The sequence below is a fragment of the Pelmatolapia mariae genome, linkage group LG22, assembly GCF_036321145.2.
Source record: "Pelmatolapia mariae isolate MD_Pm_ZW linkage group LG22, Pm_UMD_F_2, whole genome shotgun sequence".
NCBI classification, from domain to species: domain Eukaryota; kingdom Metazoa; phylum Chordata; class Actinopteri; order Cichliformes; family Cichlidae; genus Pelmatolapia; species Pelmatolapia mariae.
Window position 1 is genome coordinate 20,661,021 of NC_086245.2, and position 20,327 is coordinate 20,681,347.

Sequence of the window (20,327 nt, forward strand, 5' to 3'; positions counted from 1 at the left end):
ATGCAAAGACACCAAAGACCCAAACACAGAAAGTTATCATCACAATAAAACAGGAAGTGAATATTTCTGAGAATCACGTAGGCAACATCAGGGAAGAGAAATTCACAGAAACAAAGATGTGAGAAAGGGAAACAAAAACAAAACAGGAACCAAAAACCCATTTGTAAAAATTCATTATTGACAATGGACAAAAAAACAGAACAATCTCGCGTGAGGTACTTTATGAACTATATATAGTATATGGCCAGGGTTTTAAACATAAGGCACGTGGGCCAGAATTAGCCCGGCAAAAACTCGAATCTGGCCCACTAGATTTCTTTGGAAAATGTGAAGGAAGCCATACATTTTTGGACTTTTAAATGTATTTAAGTATAAGTTTTGGATATTTTCCTTCTGATAAAGACTTTCCCCATCGCTAGTCATACTACACCAAAGTAATAGATTACATTAAATAACAGAAAATTTCCCTATTTTTTTTTTTACTACAGACTTTTTTTCTTTTGTTTTTTTTTTTTTACAGTGGGCCACCAAAAAGCACATTTGCTATTCAGCTTTGTAATTACAGCACCATCTGTGTGAGTGCAATGAGGTACCAGGATGAATTTTTCTGTAATTTTACACATTTATTTCTTACAATTTAAACCCAAAGATTTATGCTGAAAGATGTTTTTCCATTTATTACAGCAGCATTTCTGTACTGCTGATATTGCACTTATTTTCTAATATTAATATATCTATATGTTATGTGTCTATATGTGGCCCACGATGTAAAATGAGTTTGACATCCCTGGTGTATCGCCTCCTATAGCCTTTCATAACACAATAACACAGCTACAAAAAAATAATTTCCAATCGTTCTAGCAATCATAGCATATATGGATTTCCAGCTTTATAGCTGGCTGTCCAACACATTTCAGCTGGTCTCCCCCTGATTCAGTACATCTACAACTTGTGCATCTATCAACTCAGCTTCATCAAGAATTCAATCAACAGCTTGACAAAGACAAACATTGGAAGATCGTTCTCCCGACATTTGCAAGGAACACTCAGTGCTTAGTCCTTATCTGTCTCTGTGACCTTTTCAAAACAAAGCACCTCACTGAAAGATTCTCCTAAATTAGTCCTTTTGATAATCTGTCTTAACCCAGCTGTCACTAGAGTCTTAGTGTAACATGTTGTCATCAACAAAGTACATCCCTGCCTGTCCCATGTCACAGCACCTAACATTTACACATGGCCCTTCATCTGCAATAAAAGCATCTACATACACAAACCAAGACAAAAAACCTTTGTCAACACATGACACATGACATGTTAGTTCTCAACAAATACTAAACCAAAAAGCAGAAGCAGTATGTGAAACGCTGAGTACACGCTTGCTGCCTCTATAGGAATCAACAGGGTAGGTATCAGTCAGCTGCTACTAATTGAATGCACTTAATTAACTGGTCATCAGCAAATGTGAGCAACTCCATAAAAGCAGAAGGTTTAGCATTCAGGTGTGTGTTCACACAATGCCAAGGAGGAAAAACACCAGCAATGATCTCAGTATATATTTCACTCTGTATCTCTAGTAATACAGAGCAAAGCCTCTTGTATAGAATCTCTATTTAAATATTCCCCAGACTTACTTCACTTGTTCTTTGTTTTCTATGTCTGCTTGAAGCATTCACTTTGAACTCACTCACCTGTCCCTAGAGTCCCTTCTGACTTGTGAGGACACTCACCTCACTTATGCTGCTCTGTGAATAAAGTCTGCAAAGCTAGTGTCAAACTGTCACAGTGTCTGTGTTCAGGTCCACATTTCTTGTGAAGCCATGACAGTGTTGTTGAGAAAACAATTCCCCAACAAAGTCTACTGAGAGCTGAATAATCGTGATAAGCAGGCACATTATGATATATTAGCAAACCAAATGTCCAATTTTCTTCTCAAGCAGAAAAATAATTATCGAAGACAAAAGCTGAATTTTGGCCCCTGTTTCCTCGGATCTGTGGTATTCTAAAATAAGAAGATAAAAAATTGGCCAAACTGGATGTGCAGCAACGGGGAAGAAAGGCAACAAAAAAAACTTTTTAGCCTTGCAATAACCAGAACTTGATTACATGCACACTACAGGCTAAAGTAAACTTAAGGTCTGTGTGTGTTCACCATGCAGTTCATCTGCAGCAGCTGATACTGGAAGTGAACTCATGTTGAGCTCAGAGTAAACACTCCCCTGAAACAGCGCAGCGTACAGTAACACAGCTCGATGATGCTGTATCCCATAGCAGCTGCTTAGCCTCTGTCAATCCATCATCGATCAGTTAGAAACCTTTACGTGCAGAAAACACATTAAAAAAGCCAGAATCAGTTAATTATCTTTATACTGCTTGGCTACCTCTACCATCTCCTGGAGGTGAGTTCAAATGTTTTGATTTTACGTAGTGGGAAAGGCGGTATGTGGGATTACTGAATATTTAGGCAATTTTGAAAAGGCTGGGAACAGCGTGATGCTGTTGTGATTTTTAAGATGCTTTTTTTTGTTTTTGTTTGCTTATAACCAACAAGTCCAAAGGTGTTTTTCTGTTTTCTGCCTGTGTCTGGCACTTTTAAATCGCAGACGTCACTCATCTGATGTTTCTGAATGCATCCACCCTGAATATTAACCCTTTATCTCAGAATTTTATCTCTGATAAAGCATTAGCGTGACTAATGAGTAGGCGAGGCATTGGCCAAATATAAAAAAAAACAAAAAACGTGGTGTCTTGAAACTTCTACTTTGATTTTCACTCAAATCTGTGCAGTTCTATGGTGGCTCACAAAGAAAGTATCAGGTTGTCTCTGTAAGTTTTATTTACCTTTGCAAAGGCGTCAAACAACAATTCACAGAACGACAGCAGTATCTTTGACCAAAGAGCGATTGTAAACCTACAATATTTATAGACACAAGTCATCAATCTGCCACAGTCACAGGATGCTGTTAGAACACCGTGTGATAAACATTAACTCGTACATCAGCATGTGGTGTAGCTGAAATATGACATGCAGACACAATAAGACAATGTGGAGCTTGTTGTTCAGTTAGGACAGTTTGACGCAGAGAAGTAGTTCAGTTATAAAATCTTCCACAACACTTTGAAATCGTCACCAGTTGTCTTTTACCGAAAGGTATTATGAGAGTCCCTCCTCGGTTTGAATAAGGTAAATGAGGCTTATATGAGATATTTTAATTGGTGAGGATTCTGCACTGAATGACTGATGGAGTTCACATCTGTAACCCTTGTTTCATAACAGTATGAACTGTGGTTAAAATAAATCAATAAATTACAGTGGTTACGTTTTTATTTAGAGAACAGCTCTGACATGAATTTCTACCCAACGTCCATTATTAGCATCATGATTGCAAAGCTTTGCTGTCCTTCAGCTTAAACAATCTATTTAATTCAATATAGCACACACGAAACAACTAATACACCACTGGATTGGTTCTTTCTTGACCCAGAAGCTGTAATTTTTAGTTTGCAGAACTAACACATGCTCAATTTCATGATAAATTCATATTATTTACAATATTTTTGTCACGTTTTCACAAATAACAGCGAGTCACCTGCCTCTAGAGTCTTGTTTTCTACATCAGCTGCAGATTACGTCACTCAAAATGTCCCATGTTGCTTAAATATTTATGAGTTGATAGAGAGCAGAGATCACAGCAGATGCTCACAATCTAAACTAACATTCACTGTTATTAAGTTAACCATATTAAATGCAACTTCCTTCAGGTGAAACTCTCAGGAAAGCGAATTAAATCCAGGAATAGAAGAGTGCAGAAGTGTGAAAACATGGTTAATCATTTCTGGTTGTAGATATGCACTTGCTGGAAAAGCAGAGTCACGAGCTGTCACCTTCTTAATCAAAGACTGTAAATATCACTAAAGGCGCAGAAGTGGATAAATCTACTACCCAGAGCTGGAACTAATATATAAAGAGAACAAACACTGAGTTCCAGAATGTCTGAAGAAAACAACAAAAACAAGCAAAAAACAAGAACTAAACAAGTGGGGTTTTTTTTTTTCCAGTTTTTGATAAAATAATCTCTGTTCTGTTTTATCCATTTATAAAACTTACATATCAGTGTAGCTTTTATATTTATATTTAAATGACAGGTGTTTCCTGTCTGTGGTTCCGTTTAACGAACGTCACCATATATCACGTTTCATCGCTGTGGGCGGAGGCTGAGACTCACGAACTCCTAGTAACGGTCCTGGATGTGCACGCGTGCACTGTTTGTGTGTGTATATGGGTGCATGCTTGCGCGCGCGCCATGGCGTTTAAGTACCCTGGACAGCGCCGTGCGTTACGCACAGAGGAACTTCAGCCAAACGCTCCTTTACCACAATAATCTCCAACCAGAGAGCCAACGCTTTCCCCACCTCCCTGTTTAAATAGTTTGTTGGCCGCTTCTGTAAGTTCGCTCCTCTTCTCTTTGCGCTTGGATACACTTTTTTCGCCTCTTCCAATCGGATATGAAGCAGTAGAGCAGCGCCGCCCTCGGAGCATCGAGAAGCGGACTCCCGCCTCAGCGCCTCCCTCCTGCTGGAGCTGGAGAGATGCCCGGGGCAGGATGTGCTCCAGCCGCAAGATTCTGTGGAGCCTGCTCCTGCTGTCCTTGGTGGAGGTGGGCCTGGGTGTGGCGAGCATCGTCCTGGGAGCGGTGGGCATCAGCTGGGTCCGGGGCGATCATAAACCGCAGCAGGGAGACGCTTCTCCGGTCTGGAGTGGACTCTGTGTACGTCCTTGGAGCAACTCTTGTCGCTACTTTTTGTCTTTGTCTCACTTCCCCAGAGGATAAGTATCTCCAGGGATCGTGCTGAAAGATGAGACCGTTAAAACTCAAGGGAATTACCTTGCTCTTTATAGATCCTGCTTTGCTTTTGAGACAGCATGTGCTGCATGTCTGTAAGCATTAGAATATCAAAATAAGGGAAACATATTCTGGTCATATGAGGGCTAAAGGACTAGACTAGACTTTTAATATACTCATACACCATAAACTACAGCACTGATATTTAAAATGTGCAGAAAATCAAAGAAAAATCTGAAAGATTTTTGTATTTTTCCCTCTAAAACTTCTCAAGAAACTAATTGACTCCAAATATTTTTGTCTTATTTAAGCTCCTATCAAATAAATCCATTTTGCTTACAGAAATTCTTTGTTTGAAAAAGTTGAGGCGTGAAATTTCTGTTCATATTTGTGGTTGTTTACTTTTCAAACTCTATACCTGGCCTGGTTTTGCTGACACAGCTTCATATGGTATTTGCCTATAAAAGCCTGGCAGACACACAGCCATTTGGCCTGGCGCACTGGAGCTAAAGATTGGCTTTATTAATTCATGCTTGATTTACTGCTCATTGCTTGAAAGGGTCGGGGCTTTTAGACCCATCTACGTCCTCTCAGTCTATTGAATGTGTCTGCTCCTGTTTCTGCGCTGCTCTGAGCCTCATTGTCTCGATTTTGCCACAGAACAGTTAAAAAGTTTTGTTCCTGGCATCTTAAGCAGCCACATACCTTGAATCATCTACTTTACTGTGACACTTGCTCCAGCGGGGGATATATAGTCTATCTGTCAGCAGTTATAGCTGAGAATTACTATAAATGCCACGAGCTGAAGCACTATGAGTCATAAAGAGTCATATATAACATTATCATCGGTGTGAGACGGCTGCTTTGAAAGACTGCTTAAGTGTAAATATGTGGGTGTGCATCAGACGGAAAGGAGAAAAAAAGCATCTACTGATATATCACAGTATATAGGTTCCATATCTGGGTGTGAGTGCACTTAAAGTGCGCGTGATTCCAGCAGTGTAGATGAAGTTCCTGCAAAAATGTTATGCAACGGGTCGTCTGTGAGTTCAACCACACAGCTGTTGAGCTCTGTCTGCTGAGTCAGCCACCCAGCTGTCCAAGAGTTTCAGTCTTCTTTTGGGACCTGGGAATTATTGTAACCCACTGACCGGTGACTTTAGAGAACACTGACTCTCCAACCTTTAGTGCCTTATTGTGTTGAAACAGTGTGCATTAATAATTTATCATTTCTGCAAATTTGGATTAAGTTTCAGAACAGTGGAGCAGTTTGTTTTTTGTTTTTTGTTTTTTGCAATGAACAGCAAACCTGAATCGTGAGAGTTTTTGTAAAACAGGAGAATTGTCTATTTAAAAGATCTCCAGTTTTGAAAGCAGGCAGAGCCCTAAAATGATCAAATCGAATCTAAAATGATATATTCTAATCTATCTACTGTCTAATTACCTGATTAGGTGAGTAGGGCAGTATAGTTATAAGGTTGTGTGTATAAGAATGTTTTTACAGTGAAACGAGAAACTAAACCACAATTTTAAACTGGCAAATATTATCCTATAAAGTGCATATTAGGCAGCTTAATGACCTAAAGTTCACATGAAGATTTGTGTGTGTGTGTGTGTGTGTGTGTGTGTGTGTGTGTGTGTGTGTGTGTGTGTGTGTGTGTGTGTGTGTGTGTGTGTGTGTCAGCTCAACAACTTGATCCATAGGTAGGAGACTTTATAAAGAGCTGAAAGCTCTTGAGGGACTCTAATAAGTGCACCTGGCTCTTAGGAATATTTATCCATCTATTTTCTTCTCCTTATCCAATTATCTAAGGTTGGGGTGGGGCTGGAGTTTATCCCAGCTGCCATAGGGCGAGAGGCGAGGCAAACCCTGGAGGCGAGGCTAACACGGGGAGGCTGTCTAGAAACATTTATATATTAAATAATAATAACCAGACAGCGTAAATTATCCTGAAATAAAATATAAGAGGGCATATCTCCTTTTTCCACCAACATCCTTCTGGAAATGTTATTTTTAGAGGGAGAAAACCCCACGTGAATAACTGATCTCAATGACTGTTATTTTCAGCATTTCCCATTGTTGCATCAGGGACGGGTGCCATAAAAAAAGAAACATCTAAAAATTTCTCATGACAAACTAACTTGAACTCACAGAGGTGTTAATGTACTAACTTGCTGTCTTTCTTTGTTTCCAGTTTCTGGTCTGCGGGATGTGCGGAGTGCTGTGTGCTCGAAAGAGGACTGGTCTTATTGTAAGTACATACATACTGAATGAGCTCGGTTTATTTCTCCAAGTAATTTCCTTTTTTTTAATGCCTGTTAGTCTGTAGTGTACAAACAACAGGAGCCCTATGTGAATGCTGTGAAATGATATGATGCATGGGAGGGGTACCAAAATCCAACTTTAAACACACCCCAGGTCATTAGTTAGTGATTCACATTTCAGCAGTTTGTACTGAGCTATTTCCAGGATGGTACTAGAAAGTGGATTATGTTTTTTTAGCTTTGAACCGAGCCAGGTTGTTTTCTTGTTTCTACCTTTTATGCTGAGCTCAGTCAAGCTAACTGTCACGTGCCTGGGAGCCTTTTTCATTCAGTATTTGCTGGAATTATGATGCAGATATCTTCTGTTGTGGATGTCAGATGCAAAGTCAACTGCATTAGGAATACTGAACGCAAAGCATACACAAAGTCTGCATATTCGACAATGAAAGAACTCCCAAAGGTGTGTGTGTGTGTGTGTGTGTGTTGCAGCAGGTGCAGTCAGTGTGCTCTGAGAGAGACATCTGAGGAAATAAGAGGAGACAAGCAGTCACCTCTCTTCCCTTTCTGTCGCTCTTTCTGTCTTTTTTACAGTCTCTCAGTGTCTCCCAGTCCTGGTGTTTCTCTCTGACTCCCTGTCTCCTGCAGGGAGGAGACTAATGATGGATCAATGTCAGCGCAATCTGCTGTAACAGAGACATCCCTCAACCTTTCTTTCCCCCCATCTCACCCTGTCCAACTTTTGTCTCCCTGTCTATCTCCTCCTACTCATGCTTTCCCTTTTTTTCATCACTATATCTATCCATCTGCTTCTTCCCTCCCTCCCTCTTCACTCTGTCCCCGCCGTCATGTCGACGCTGCGACTTTCTCCATTTTTCTCTCCATCTTCCTCCAGCGCCCTCCCCATGTCTGCCTGTGGGGTGATGATTGCATTAGGTTGGTTTGGCTCCGGACCCCTGCCAGCCACTTTCCACACTTCCCTGGGTAACGACTGAAATAGGAGATGCCCTTTTCCATGTGGTTAAAGGCACTAACGGCATCTGCACAGGGAGCGGTGAAAGAGGGCTTGCACTCCAGATGGAATACAAACACATTCACAATTAGTGGGAAGTATATTAATCATCTGGATTTTATTATCTTGATAAGAAGGTGATGGAAGTGTAACCGTTTTCTCATCAGATTCTACCCAGAAACAAATAAATAGAAAGATGAAAAAATCAGATTCTGAAACTGGGATTTAGTTTTCCCGGTTCTGATCACAATTTCCGGAGAAGTAATCCGTAAAATGCGATTCATTAAACACACAAATCAGACACACACTTTAACACAGACACGCACACACAAATACAGCAAGTGAGTGATGCAAGCATATTTACAAGCCGCACATCGCTCCTGGAACAGACAGTCGGCTTTGAGAGTGATCCAATTTTCTAATGGCGAATGAGATTTATTTTGACTGATAGACATTACTCATCGCCGCAGCCTCGTTCCAAAACAGCAGAATGATGGAGATGGAAGCTCAGTAGTAATTTGTGTATCTCCGGTCTCATTGCATTTTGTCACTTGGTTTACAGATTTGTTGATAAGGTCTCAATTTTGCGGCTTATCCCCCTTGTCTTTCAGATGATCCTCTTTTCAGCGTGCTGCATCTGTGGTCTCATTGCCGGGATTTTAAATGTCCAGTTTGTTCGGGCACTGAACAAACGGCCGGACAAGATGCAAACAATCCACCTGGCTGCAATGACTCTGGCTTGTCTAGGTAAAAATAATAACAAGGATGCAAGACGTAACACAATCTGACGTGATGCAATTGAAAACAATTCATGTCTTTGTCTATTTTTCATCGTAAGATAAGAATGTTATTAGTCTCTATTCAAGTATTTGAAAGGGACTAAATGTGGGGGTAAAGATAAAGCATCTCTTTATTAGTCACCTGTCAATACTAACAGTATACCGAGCATTTCTTATTACTGCTAATCACATTTATCTCAGCTTTATCTCAACAACTCTCCAGTGCTCCTCCACCCTCCCCAAAAAAGCTTCGTCAGTTTTATTCAGAGAAGAAGTGCCTCTTCATTTCTTTTCTGAAGGTCTGCCAGCGTACTAGTCGCTCCATGAGGTTGTGCTTGGAGCTAAATGTTGATACCAATGTGAATATGGATCCTTTAGTAGGTATGTAACAGTTTTAGCATGCAAACCACATTAAGGACATAATATTTGCTAGTTAGCGATACATCAAAGTCATTTTGGCTAAAGAAATTGTCAGGGATTAAATGCTCTAGAAGTCTCTGAATGGGGCCATAATTTAAAAAAGTAATCAACCAGCAACTGAGTCCATAAGCCCATTAGGAGAGAATTTACCGAGGACATAAATCAAGAGTGAGGTAGTTTAATTTTCTCATAGAAAATGAGAAACACACACTCACAACTCTGAATTGGATAAGTGGAAGAAAATGGATGGCTTGATAACTAAATAACTGAAATCAAACGAGGCATTGCAGCATTGGCTTCACTTGTACCCGAAGGCTACGTCCATCTTTTATGCAGTCCATATACAGACTTTGGCTGAGAGAGAACTTCATAAGTGAAACTCTTTCCATACTAGCACTAAAAAATAGAAATCAGACGATCATCCAGTACAGTATGTTTTATCCTCTGGGGACTGAATCTTTTTCTGTTCACTTCTGTGTAAAATTTCCTTTTCCTGTCTTATCCAGGGATCTCGACCTGTACCTTATCCACGTGGCTGACTTGTCGTCTGGCAAGCTCGGAGCAGCAAAGGATGTTCTTGGAGAGGGAACACTCGCTACATCATTCCCATGAGATGACAGAGAAGGTAGTAAACTGCATGATTCATCTTCAGCTGCTGTCGGAAGTGTTTGTTAAGCAGGTTTGTGTTTGTGTGTCTCTAACAGGAGGTCCTAGACAACTCCAGTAATGGTATTCCTCAGATCTCCTATAATGGACACACCGCGGCGTCTCCTTGAGGAAGTTTCAGCAGGAGGTGACTTGCAGACTTAAACAGAAGCAGTTACTAAAACTCATGCTGTCACGCAGCTAATGCAGCTTGTAGTAGACTGCATTTAACTGTATCCTGACTGCAGGAACTGAACCAAATTTGTCGCCTTGGAACCCGTTTACCTGCTGACTGATGAAACGGAGAGCATGAAGGAGCCGTTTGTGCTTCTGAATATTATGCAAACATGGGTTCAAATACCTTCGGTTTAACTCTCACCAAAGCCGGGATGGTGAGCTGCCGTTTGGATGACAAATGAGGTGACAGACATCTGTGTGAAATCCTCCAATTTGTGAGCGGGAAGGGTACATTTCATCCAGTCAGATCAAAGTGATGAGCACAAACCAAGCATGCAACTGATTCACTTGTTTAGAAGAGCTATTTCAGTCTCATCATCCTTATTCTCTCTCTCTCTGTCATGTTATTGGTTTATGGAATCCAGATCTTGAGATAGCCTTTGGTAAACTGTTATGTATCATCTGATAATGGAATGCTTTGAGAGAAAAAAATTACAGTAATGCACAATGTACTGTATGTATCCATGCTTGTAAATCAAACATATTTTTATAATGCTTCTTATAAAGTTCATTCAATTAAAGTACGACTAATAAAAGAACTGCACAGTCTTGCATTTTGTTTTACTGTTGCTCTGTTAAATACATGTTGAGATGAATCTGGTTTTATGATCACAGTTTATGCAGATTAGCCTTTTTTTAATTATACATTTGCCAATTTGTGTGTTTATAGTACATGAACACACATGTTTGTGGAAGTGTGTTTGTGTTTGTGAAGTATGTGAGGTCTGAGTAAAAAATGTGATGGGAGTTACTTTTCAGTTTGTAAGCCAGATTACAGCATTTTAATCAATACACTACATCATTGTAGGTGATAGTAACACCCAAAGGTTAAAATAACACACTGAAAAATCGCACACTATGAAGAACCGTATTTAAATGACTCAGTCATATTAACGAGATCCAGGTGTTTTTCAAAAACAAAAAAACAAAACACACACAGAGAGCAACCATCTCACACCTTGTGGGCGGTCTTCAAGCTCGGGTCCTCTACCAGAACCTGGGAGCTTGAGGGTCCTGCGCAGTATCTTTGCTGCTTCTAGGACTGCGCTCTTCTGTACACAGATCTCAAGTGTTGTTCCTGGGATCTGCTGGAGCTACTCGCCCTGTTCAGGGAGTCACTGCAGAGAGTAATCCGATTACCACTGGGACCACTGTTACCTTCACCCTCCACATCTTCTAGAGTTCCTCTCTCAGCCATTGGTACTTCTCGAGCTTCTCGTGATCCTTCTTCCTAATTGCTATCACTCGGTATACAGCCGTCTTCCTCTGCTTGTCCACCACTACTATGTCCGGTTGGTTAGCCGTCACCAGTTTGTCTGTCTGTATCTGGAAGTCCCACAGGATCTTAGCTTGGTCATTCTCGACAACCCAGGGGGGTGTGTCCCATTTTGATCTTGGGACTTCAAGGTGATACTCAGCACGGATGTTTCTGTATCCTCTGTCGGTCACTTGGTTATGGCGTTCCACGTATGCCATGCCTGTTAGCATCTTGCATCCTGCTGTTATGTGTTGGATTGTCTCAGGGGCATCTTTATGCAGCCTGCACCTGTGGTCTTGCCTGGTGTGGTAGACCCCCTCTATGGATCTTGTACTTAGAGCTTGTTCCTGTGCTGCCATTGTTAGTGCCTCTGTGCTGTTGCTGTCTTTCAGTCCAGCTGTGTCTACCACTTGTATGATTTCTGGATGTCAGCCACTTCCTCTATCTGCCGGTGGTACATACCGTGCAGCGCCTGTCCTTCCATGATGGTTCTTATTTTTTGTGTTATACCTCATCAGTCACTTATTGCAATAGCAGTTGCATCTTGTGGATGTTGGAGCACTGAAGTTCAAGTAGTTTTGATGTTAGTCTAAATGCTGGGTGTCAAAGAACCCATAGGTCCCACGTCTTCATGTAATCCCTGTGTAATACCATCCAGCAGTTATCTATTTTCTCTTGTCCACTCATGCCTTATACTTGTTCTTCTTTCATTTTATGTGCCATTTTATTTATTGAGTCATTTACAAACTATGTACTTAAGCACTATTTCCTCTACCACATTTGTCCCCATTATATTTAACATTTTTAATTTCTTTATCCAGTATGGTTCTTTTATAACTAAGCTATTAAATAATGATAAAATCAGTAAATAACAAGGGAAGTTATATAGAAAAATACATAACAGGGGAATTTATAGAGATTGAATTAAATACAAAGAAAATCAAAATATCCATGTTGATATCCATGGATATAATGACAATAATATATTTGTTAGGTTGAATTTTAGATTTTGGCAGTTCCAGTCCTTCATAGCATCATCAATTCAGAAAGCCACTGCATTCTTATGAGACCACAGTTTAAGGCAATGATGATGCTGTTCAGGGTTCCCACACTTGTCGTAAAGTTAAGTGACAAAGTAAATCAGTTTCATAGCACCTGTCAGACCTGCAAGCTTAAAATGCTTCACAAAGGAGGAAGAGCAATAAAAACCTGTTTCCTCCACACACATGCTTGCACACAGACACAGCTGTGACCTGTTATGAAGATAAGCTCTGACAACATCATTGCTGCTCAGCACCTCATTACAGTGTTTGCCAACTCCAGAGAGAAGCTCCAAACAGAGATGTGTGTGCATCTGTGTGCATTTATGCATGTTTGTGTGTTGACTGGGGCCCACAGCAGCAGAAGCCACAGGGAGCTAAGAAACCATGCACTATTTATCACCGTGACAACAGACAGGAAAGGGCCATGGCTCCTAACAGAGCACCGGGTCTGCGATTCCTGTGAGAGTGTGTGTGATAAAGAGAGAAACGCTGAATCATGTGACCTCCTGCGGTGCTGCCCTGTCAGAAAACAGTAACACTAGATTCATCTGTGCATGTGTCAGGATATTTTCAGTGTATGCCTGTGTGTATGGCTGGACACGCTGCACTAGTTGCACTAATTGACACCTCAGGTCACCCTAATGATCTTAATGTGGCTCTGCGGGTGAGAATGGGATACAGAATCAATGATCATCTCCTACCACACGAGCTCCCTAACAGCATCCCTGCCAGACCTATCAGGGCCGAACTTGTAGATTACATAACAAAGGGCATCAGGTAACTTACGTAAGCATCATAACAGCTACTTACAACAGCAAAGCCGCATGGTGTTCGTTTTAATTTGCTAAAATTTTGTCTAAAGTTAAAAGTGATGCTGGTGAATGTCTGAGCCTACTTCTGCAGGAGGTTTCTTCCTGTTAAAGAGGAGTTCTTCCTTCCCACTGCCACCAGGTGCTTGCTCAAATGAAACACATTTATCTGTGGCTGCAGTTACTTTGCAGGGCTAAATTTTATTTACAAATTTAAAATGTGAAAATGAAATAGCCACTCAGAATAAGTTCACCATGTTACACAGGACATTCATTATTTAAAGTAACAGACAGTTTGGCCACATGCAATATTTAAATCCATCAACATGTTATGCCAGGAAACATTAAAGCATTACTGCACACAGACTAGCCATGTACAGCCATTAAGTCTGCAGTCACTCATTTATCATCGTTAAAGAGTGTAAAAGTGTTTTGATGATGATTCAGTCTGTGCTCTGCAGACAAAGGGGCAGTAAGTTATACAATTCTCAAATCAAATCAAATCAAATCACTTTTATTGTCACATCACATGTGCAGGTACACTGGTACAGTACATGTGAGTGAAATTCTTGTGTGCGAGCTTCACAAGCAACAGAGTTGTGCAAAATACAATAATGTAAAACAAGCAAAATATAAAAATGGCTAATCTAAAAAGTAATAAATATATGTACAATATGTAAAGGTATATACATTACTGAATGTGTATACTAAATATGTTTTTCTACGTGTGTGTGTTTGAGTGTGTATATAGTATGTATATACATGTTTTACAAATGAAATAAAGTAAACAATAAAATGAGATATATAAAATATACAGAGGTTGGTATGTGCAAAACTTCATATTCTTCATATTTTCTAATGCTTTCAAGGTTTTTAGAATATTTCTGTGTCTAAAAAACAATTAAACACAATACTTTTTGACAATCATTACTTAAAGATAGTGAATGGGATCTAAAATAAACTATGAAATAAGCTTGCAGTATGAAGTTTGTGGAGTGCGTTTCTCTTCTTCACCAGCAGGGGGCAACAATAACAAATGTTTTTAACAGCAGTTCAACGCTCCGCAAAGCGGAAGTTATCTCTTGTTTGTCTTCCGGTCTTTCTACGGAGCATGGCGAATTTGGAGCATGGTGAAGACAACCCAAAACATGTGAGAATGTCCGGTGAAACTCCCGACGCGTCCGTCCCGGACCAGGCGGCCCAAGAGACCCCAGCACCGGTAAAGACTGCTGCCGCTCTCCCGTTATCGATCCCGTCGTTCGCCGCTGCCTCCGAGCTGTTGTCAGCGCCTTACTCGTGTCTGGTCATGAACACCCACCGGAGACACATCGCCCTGCCGCCCGTGTATCTGAACAAGAAGAAGACGGGGATAAAGGAGGAGTTGGAGGCCGAGCTGCTCAAGTTCTCTCAAAGGTGCTTCTTTTTTTCCTCCCGCCGACGATTTTATCCAGTCAATAAAGCATTTTGAGCCGCACAGTCCACTTTCCCACGTACACAAACACGCACACGAGCTGCGATGTCCTCTAGCCGCTGAGTTTTCGCGTTGCCGTCTCCTGTGTTGTAAAAGAACCTAGTAGCTACTCATGAAACATCCTGTTAGGTCCTTTATCGGACACACACCTGCTGACGAGGTGGTGCTTTTAGGGGTTAAGAAGGTGGTGTTGGGAGGCTGTCACTGAAATGCAAATTTTTAGCTTTAATTCAGGGACTTTAACAAAATCAGTGCATTGATTGTCCGGAAAATACAGCCATAGACACATAATCTAACTCAGTTTAAATGTGTTTTTAAATCCTTTATAGTCAATGAGTGCCTAAAGTCATGAACATCACATCACCAACTGCTGATTCTTCCTTTGAGAAGCTCTACCAGGTCTTTGCTGCAGCCACCAGTTGCTGCTTATTTGTGGGCAGTAACTGCATTCAGTTGTTTGTTCAGTAACTGAAAACTTGTTGTATTTAGTAGAGATCAGGTGACTGACTTGGCCACTGACGATTATCTCTGCTCTTTGCCTCAGGAAACTCTTGGGTTTGTGATTTGCAGTGTGCTTCGGACCATTTTCCATTTGCACTGTGAAGCACTGGCTGATCAGTTTTGCAGCATTTGTCTGAATCTGAGCAGAGACGATCCCCAGGTCGTCCTGCTGTCACATCATCTATAAACACCAGTGATCCGGCTCCACTGGCAGCCATACATGCTCATGCTTTAACACTTCCTCCACCGGGTTTGACGGATGATTTTGCTCTCTCTTATAGCTTTACTTTGGTTTTTCAGCCTGAAGAAGATCATCTTTGTGTGCACTGATATCTCTTTGGGCCACATAATGATAGTTCCAGTGAACAGCTACAAAATACAAGTTTAAAATTCTTTATTCTCCAGATCCTTTATCCTTTATCTGCTTAATTTATTGTTTAACAGAGAGAGCAGGCCTCTCCTGGCTAAAAACAAACACCTGTTACTCAGTGTTACTGAACTGTCCTGTTACTTGTGAGCCTCTGAAAATTAAGGATTAAACAATTAATGTAGTTATTTTGTTAAACCTCTTGAGTTAAAGTTTATAATCTGAACTTGAATCACATCTTAATTGTTTGTTTTAAAATCCACTGTGGTGCTCTGCAGAGGTAAAAGTACAAACAATGTGTGATTGTCTGCAAAATGTATTTTATGCATGAATCACTGAGCGTGGCCTTTTTAAATCCTTTCATACACCAGTCAGCTTTTATAAGCATTAAAACCAGTAATGGTAACACAAAAAGGTTTAGTCTTCTTCTTCAAATAAAGCACTGTCAGTTTAAATAAACTGTTCATGCACAAGATGACCTCGTTACTGTTGTCTCTTTCAGTCTGAACGGAGTCCCCTTAGCCTACGACAACATCAGGATAGTGAGACACCTCGGAGACATTTACGACGACAGCGGCTACATCCACGTGGACGTGGAAGCCAACTTTATTGTTTTTCAGCCGCAAAAAGGACAAAAACTACGGGTGAGATTTACATTCACATTATTTAGTAGAAGCAGAGAAGCTGACGGGACTTTACCTGACATATAGTGTCTGTTAAGAGAGACCTGCACTTTTCAGTGTTTACTATTGTTGTAATATTCAAACAAGTGATATATTAAAACCTGGGGCTTTGAGGCGTACCTGTATTTTGTGGGAGTGATAAATTGCCTCTGATAAAATACAATAACTAACAGCGTGTATCACGTATTCGTCTGTTTGTAGGGTAAGGTAAATAAACTGGGAATAAGCCACGTGGGCTGCTTGGTGCACGGCTGCTTCAACGCCAGCATTCCCAGACCGAATCTGGTTACTGTGGAAACATGGAGAGACGCGGGGCCGAGGATCGGATCGGAGGTGGAGTTTGATGTGACGGCGCTCGACGCCGACACTGCTGGGGTGCTGCTGATCAGAGGACGACTGGACAAGACCAGGCAAGTGTGCAGTATCAGTGATGATGATTTTAGTAGCTTCGGGGCAAAACTAAAGGCCCCAGTATACTCGCCGCTTTGTGGCTGCCGGTAGCATCATCACGCCAGTAGTCACTGCAGTATTCTCCTGAACGGTAGGCGAGCAACTCAGAACTTCACGTCAGCGCTGGTATGGGAGGAAAAAAAGTCAAAACCAGAAGGTTGTTGAAATAACACCCTCTGTATAATCTGTGAACCGCTGAGCTTCTGACCGTGTCGTTAAAATGCCACGATTGTACACTTTAGGGCTGCCACGATTAGTCGACTAGTCACGATTACGTCGACTATCAAAATCGTCGACGACTGATTTAATAGTCGACGCGTCGTTTGAAGCTTTGTAAGATTCCAAAAGACGCAGGAATAAGTAGCAGGATTTGAGAGTGTAATAACGGACTGAAACAGAAGATGGCAGCACTGCATGTACAAGGATGCCAGCTGCCGTTAAACCCCGAAGAAGAAGAAGCTGTGTCCCAGAATTCATAGCGCAGCCCAGCTAAGTTTCCAACAATGGCGGCAGCTAGTTAGTTTTAATATTACTCTTATTATTCTTTCTGGGTCGCAAAATAAACGTTTAACATATTTTCAGGCGAGAATGTAACTGTGTAAACCTCAAATATCTGCTCAGTTTATCAAGACACCACATATTTTCAAAAGCGCTCCGACGTTTTCGGAGACGTCTGTTACCCACCAGCTCGATAGCTAGCCGGGGGAAAGGTTCACTAGAGCCCGTGAGAACACCGGACTCCCGGCAAATCGTTTTCAAACCCACCACCGTCTTTCACTACTCAGGTTAAACATATATAAGTCACTTAGATAACTTAAAAATGTTATTGTTTGGCCTTTTTTTAGTATTTTATTTGTTTCTGAGTAAATCGGTTTGGCTGAGATTAAAGTTATAGTTTATACACGGCTGAATAAACATCAAGCAGACAACTGATTATCAGAAGTGTGAGATGTTCCCGTTATATTTTAGATAGCAAGGAGTTTATTAAACTTCACCGAAACAATCTGCAAATCCCATTAAATTTAATAAACTATCATCTTGTCTTTATTTTTAGTTAGCACATACCCTAAACACTTAAAGCTGTAAGCTAATGATAGTTATATAAGAGCAGATGCATGCTGGTGCAATAAGCTGTACGTTTTACGTCCAATGGATGCATGATCTGATTAGTCGACTAATCGCAAAAATAATCGGTGACTAGTCGACCATCAAAATAATCGTTTGTGGCAGCCCTAGTACACTTGTGTCTTCAGCCCGGCTGAGCAATGTACGACTACATGTACTGAACAAGGCATTTAGTCAACAAAATCCAAATGTACAACAAAATTGTCTCCGAATCACATTTCATCTGGACTGTGGAGATAAAGAGAGTAACAACAATTCAAATTCAGAATCATCTACAAGATTAAAACAAGTTTAAAATTGAATCTAACGTTATAGGAAGAGAGCGCAGGCAGGATGGAGACGAGTGTTGGGGTTGATTTATGACAGAAGGAAAGCAGCAAGAGTGAAAGGGAAGGTTTATAAGATGACCTGCTCTGATGTATGGCTCTGAGATGGTGGCGCTGAGAAAAAGAAAGGAGACAGAGCTCGAAATGTTAAGATTTTCACTGGAAGTGACCAGAATGGACAGGATTAGAAATGAGAAAATCAGAGGGACAGCTCAGGTTGAGCGGTACATGTGCAGAGGAGGGATGCTGGATATATGGGACAAAGGATGCTGAAGATGGAGCTGCCTGAGAGGAGGAAAATAGGAAGACCTCAGAGGAGGATGCTAGAGATACTATGCTTCCTTTAGGAGTCACTACATTGCTGAAGATGAAAATGAAGAAGTCTAACTTTATAGGCAAAGCAGGTTTTAGATTTTCTGTGTGCAGCTTCCCTCCTGTATTGATTGTTTTTGTCTTTGTGTGCCTCAGGGTGCAGGAGCTGCTGGCCATGTGTGAGTGCACAGAAACCAGTGTGCCTGCAGGCGAGGAGGACCCAGAACCCACCCAGGATGCTTCTGAAGAAACCCCGAAGAAGAAAAAGAAAAAGAAGAAAGTCAAAGAAGAGGAGATAGAAGAAGAGATACCAACCATATCTGCATGCCAGCTGGACAACGGTGTAACACCAGAGCCGAATGGGACGAGGGATGAGGTAAATGGCAATGAAGCTGGAGAGAACAAAAAGAAGAAGAAAAAGAAGAAGGAAAAACGTATAAAAGAAGAGGAGGAGGAGATGGATGTCTCTCACGTGGCAGTCCACGGGAGCGACTCCAGCGGTTACATTAGTGACAAGCCAAGCAAGAAAAGGAAACGTGAATCGGGAAACGATGTGACATCATCTTTTAGTGAAGATCCCGACCCGGTGAAACCAAAGAAAAAGAGAAAAGTCAAAATAGAGCAGCATGCCTAAAAAATGGTATCTTTACAATTTAAGTGAAACATTTGGAATAATCAAGGACATACTGAGAGTGTTAGTGATAGCGATGGCCCTGGAGAAATATCCTGATGTGCCTTAATCATTAAAGAGCCTGACTGTCATCCCAAAGTTGGCTCCTCGCCTCATAAACATAATGTCGGACATGCAAGAGAACATGGAAATGAGAAATCAGGAGCGGGCTTGACAGATTTTCCTCACTTGTAGTTCCAGCCTTCGCCACATGGTGGAGCCAAACTGCTTCTTCCGATCAGTCTGGCAGACAAAAATCCAGAGGCGAAAACTCACCAGCAGAGACGGTTTGATCATCTTTTGTTATGCTGCTGTTTTTATATGTTTGCTCCTGTTCAGCTTTTAAGAAACAAAAGCCAAACGACTGATGCTGCCCAGCTGAGTTCTAGACTTTGGCTCATGCTTCCATACAGTTCTTAAACAAATTGTTCTGATTGTGACTGCAAAGCAAGGAGAACATGTTTTACTTAAATCCACAGTATTCAGTGAAAGTCCTGGAAATGATTCAGGCACAGTGACAGTGAAGCCATGAAATATTACTTTCGTGTCACTCACTTCCTTTTGTCTTTAAATGGATTTTCTTTGACCGAGAGCAGAAATTAGCTGACAATAAAAAAATATATTATTCTCACCCTTTTAAAGAGTTCTTTATTTTGATATTTTGTCATGATGTCTACTTTTCAGTGACAATTTGACACATCTGTGCTTTGTAAACACACTCCTGAACAGCGCTTCGATTCAGAGAGACATAAATTCCTGTATTTTTGCAGTGTGCTGTGGAAAGTTTTGCAGCAAGCTCTTTTGCTTTGACCGATGGGAGTCGAGTGATAAAAAGCTGAGAGATAAGACTAAAGATCTAAGTGTTTTCTTTACTCTCTCACACACACACACACACACACACACACACACACACACACACACACACACACACACACACACAGAGTGAGGGAGAGAAATCCCCCTGCTTTTCAGTGGGGAGTCTAATTAGCTGTTAGGTGCTAAGAGTTGGAGAGCTTATCGGAAGCTGCCTAAGAGGAGAGATAAGGGGATGCGATTAACTTGGCTCATCTTCATCAGTCACACCTAAACTTACTTTTCTGTCATCTGCATGAGCTA

The 20,327-nt window shown here is 41.1% G+C and overlaps 2 protein-coding genes across 4 annotated transcripts in view; both read left to right on the forward strand.

The window, feature by feature from the left end:
* Window positions 1–10,634, forward strand: part of LOC135933112 (transmembrane protein 196) — a 30,475-nt gene extending 19,841 nt beyond the window's left edge. For 2 of the 3 annotated variants that reach the window (XM_065471021.1, XM_065471020.1), the window contains exons 2-5: window positions 7,037–7,093; window positions 8,727–8,862; window positions 9,821–9,939; window positions 10,019–10,634. In XM_065471021.1, coding sequence (XP_065327093.1) covers window positions 7,052–7,093; window positions 8,727–8,862; window positions 9,821–9,939; window positions 10,019–10,090 — 369 coding nt within the window. In that variant the 5' untranslated portion in view covers window positions 7,037–7,051 and the 3' untranslated portion in view covers window positions 10,091–10,634. Of the gene's footprint in view, window positions 1–4,293; window positions 4,767–7,036; window positions 7,094–8,726; window positions 8,863–9,820; window positions 9,940–10,018 lie in introns of those variants that run through there. The other variant, XM_065471019.1, reaches the window with a different exon arrangement.
* Window positions 10,635–14,403: 3,769 nt separating this feature from the next.
* Window positions 14,404–20,047, forward strand: polr1f (RNA polymerase I subunit F). The gene is made up of 4 exons (XM_065469601.1): window positions 14,404–14,719; window positions 16,148–16,289; window positions 16,530–16,738; window positions 18,698–20,047. The coding sequence occupies exons 1-4, from the start codon at window positions 14,418–14,420 to the stop codon at window positions 19,173–19,175; spliced, it is 1,131 nt and encodes a 376-aa protein (XP_065325673.1). The 5' UTR covers window positions 14,404–14,417; the 3' UTR covers window positions 19,176–20,047.
* The last annotated feature ends 280 nt before the right edge of the window (window positions 20,048–20,327 follow it).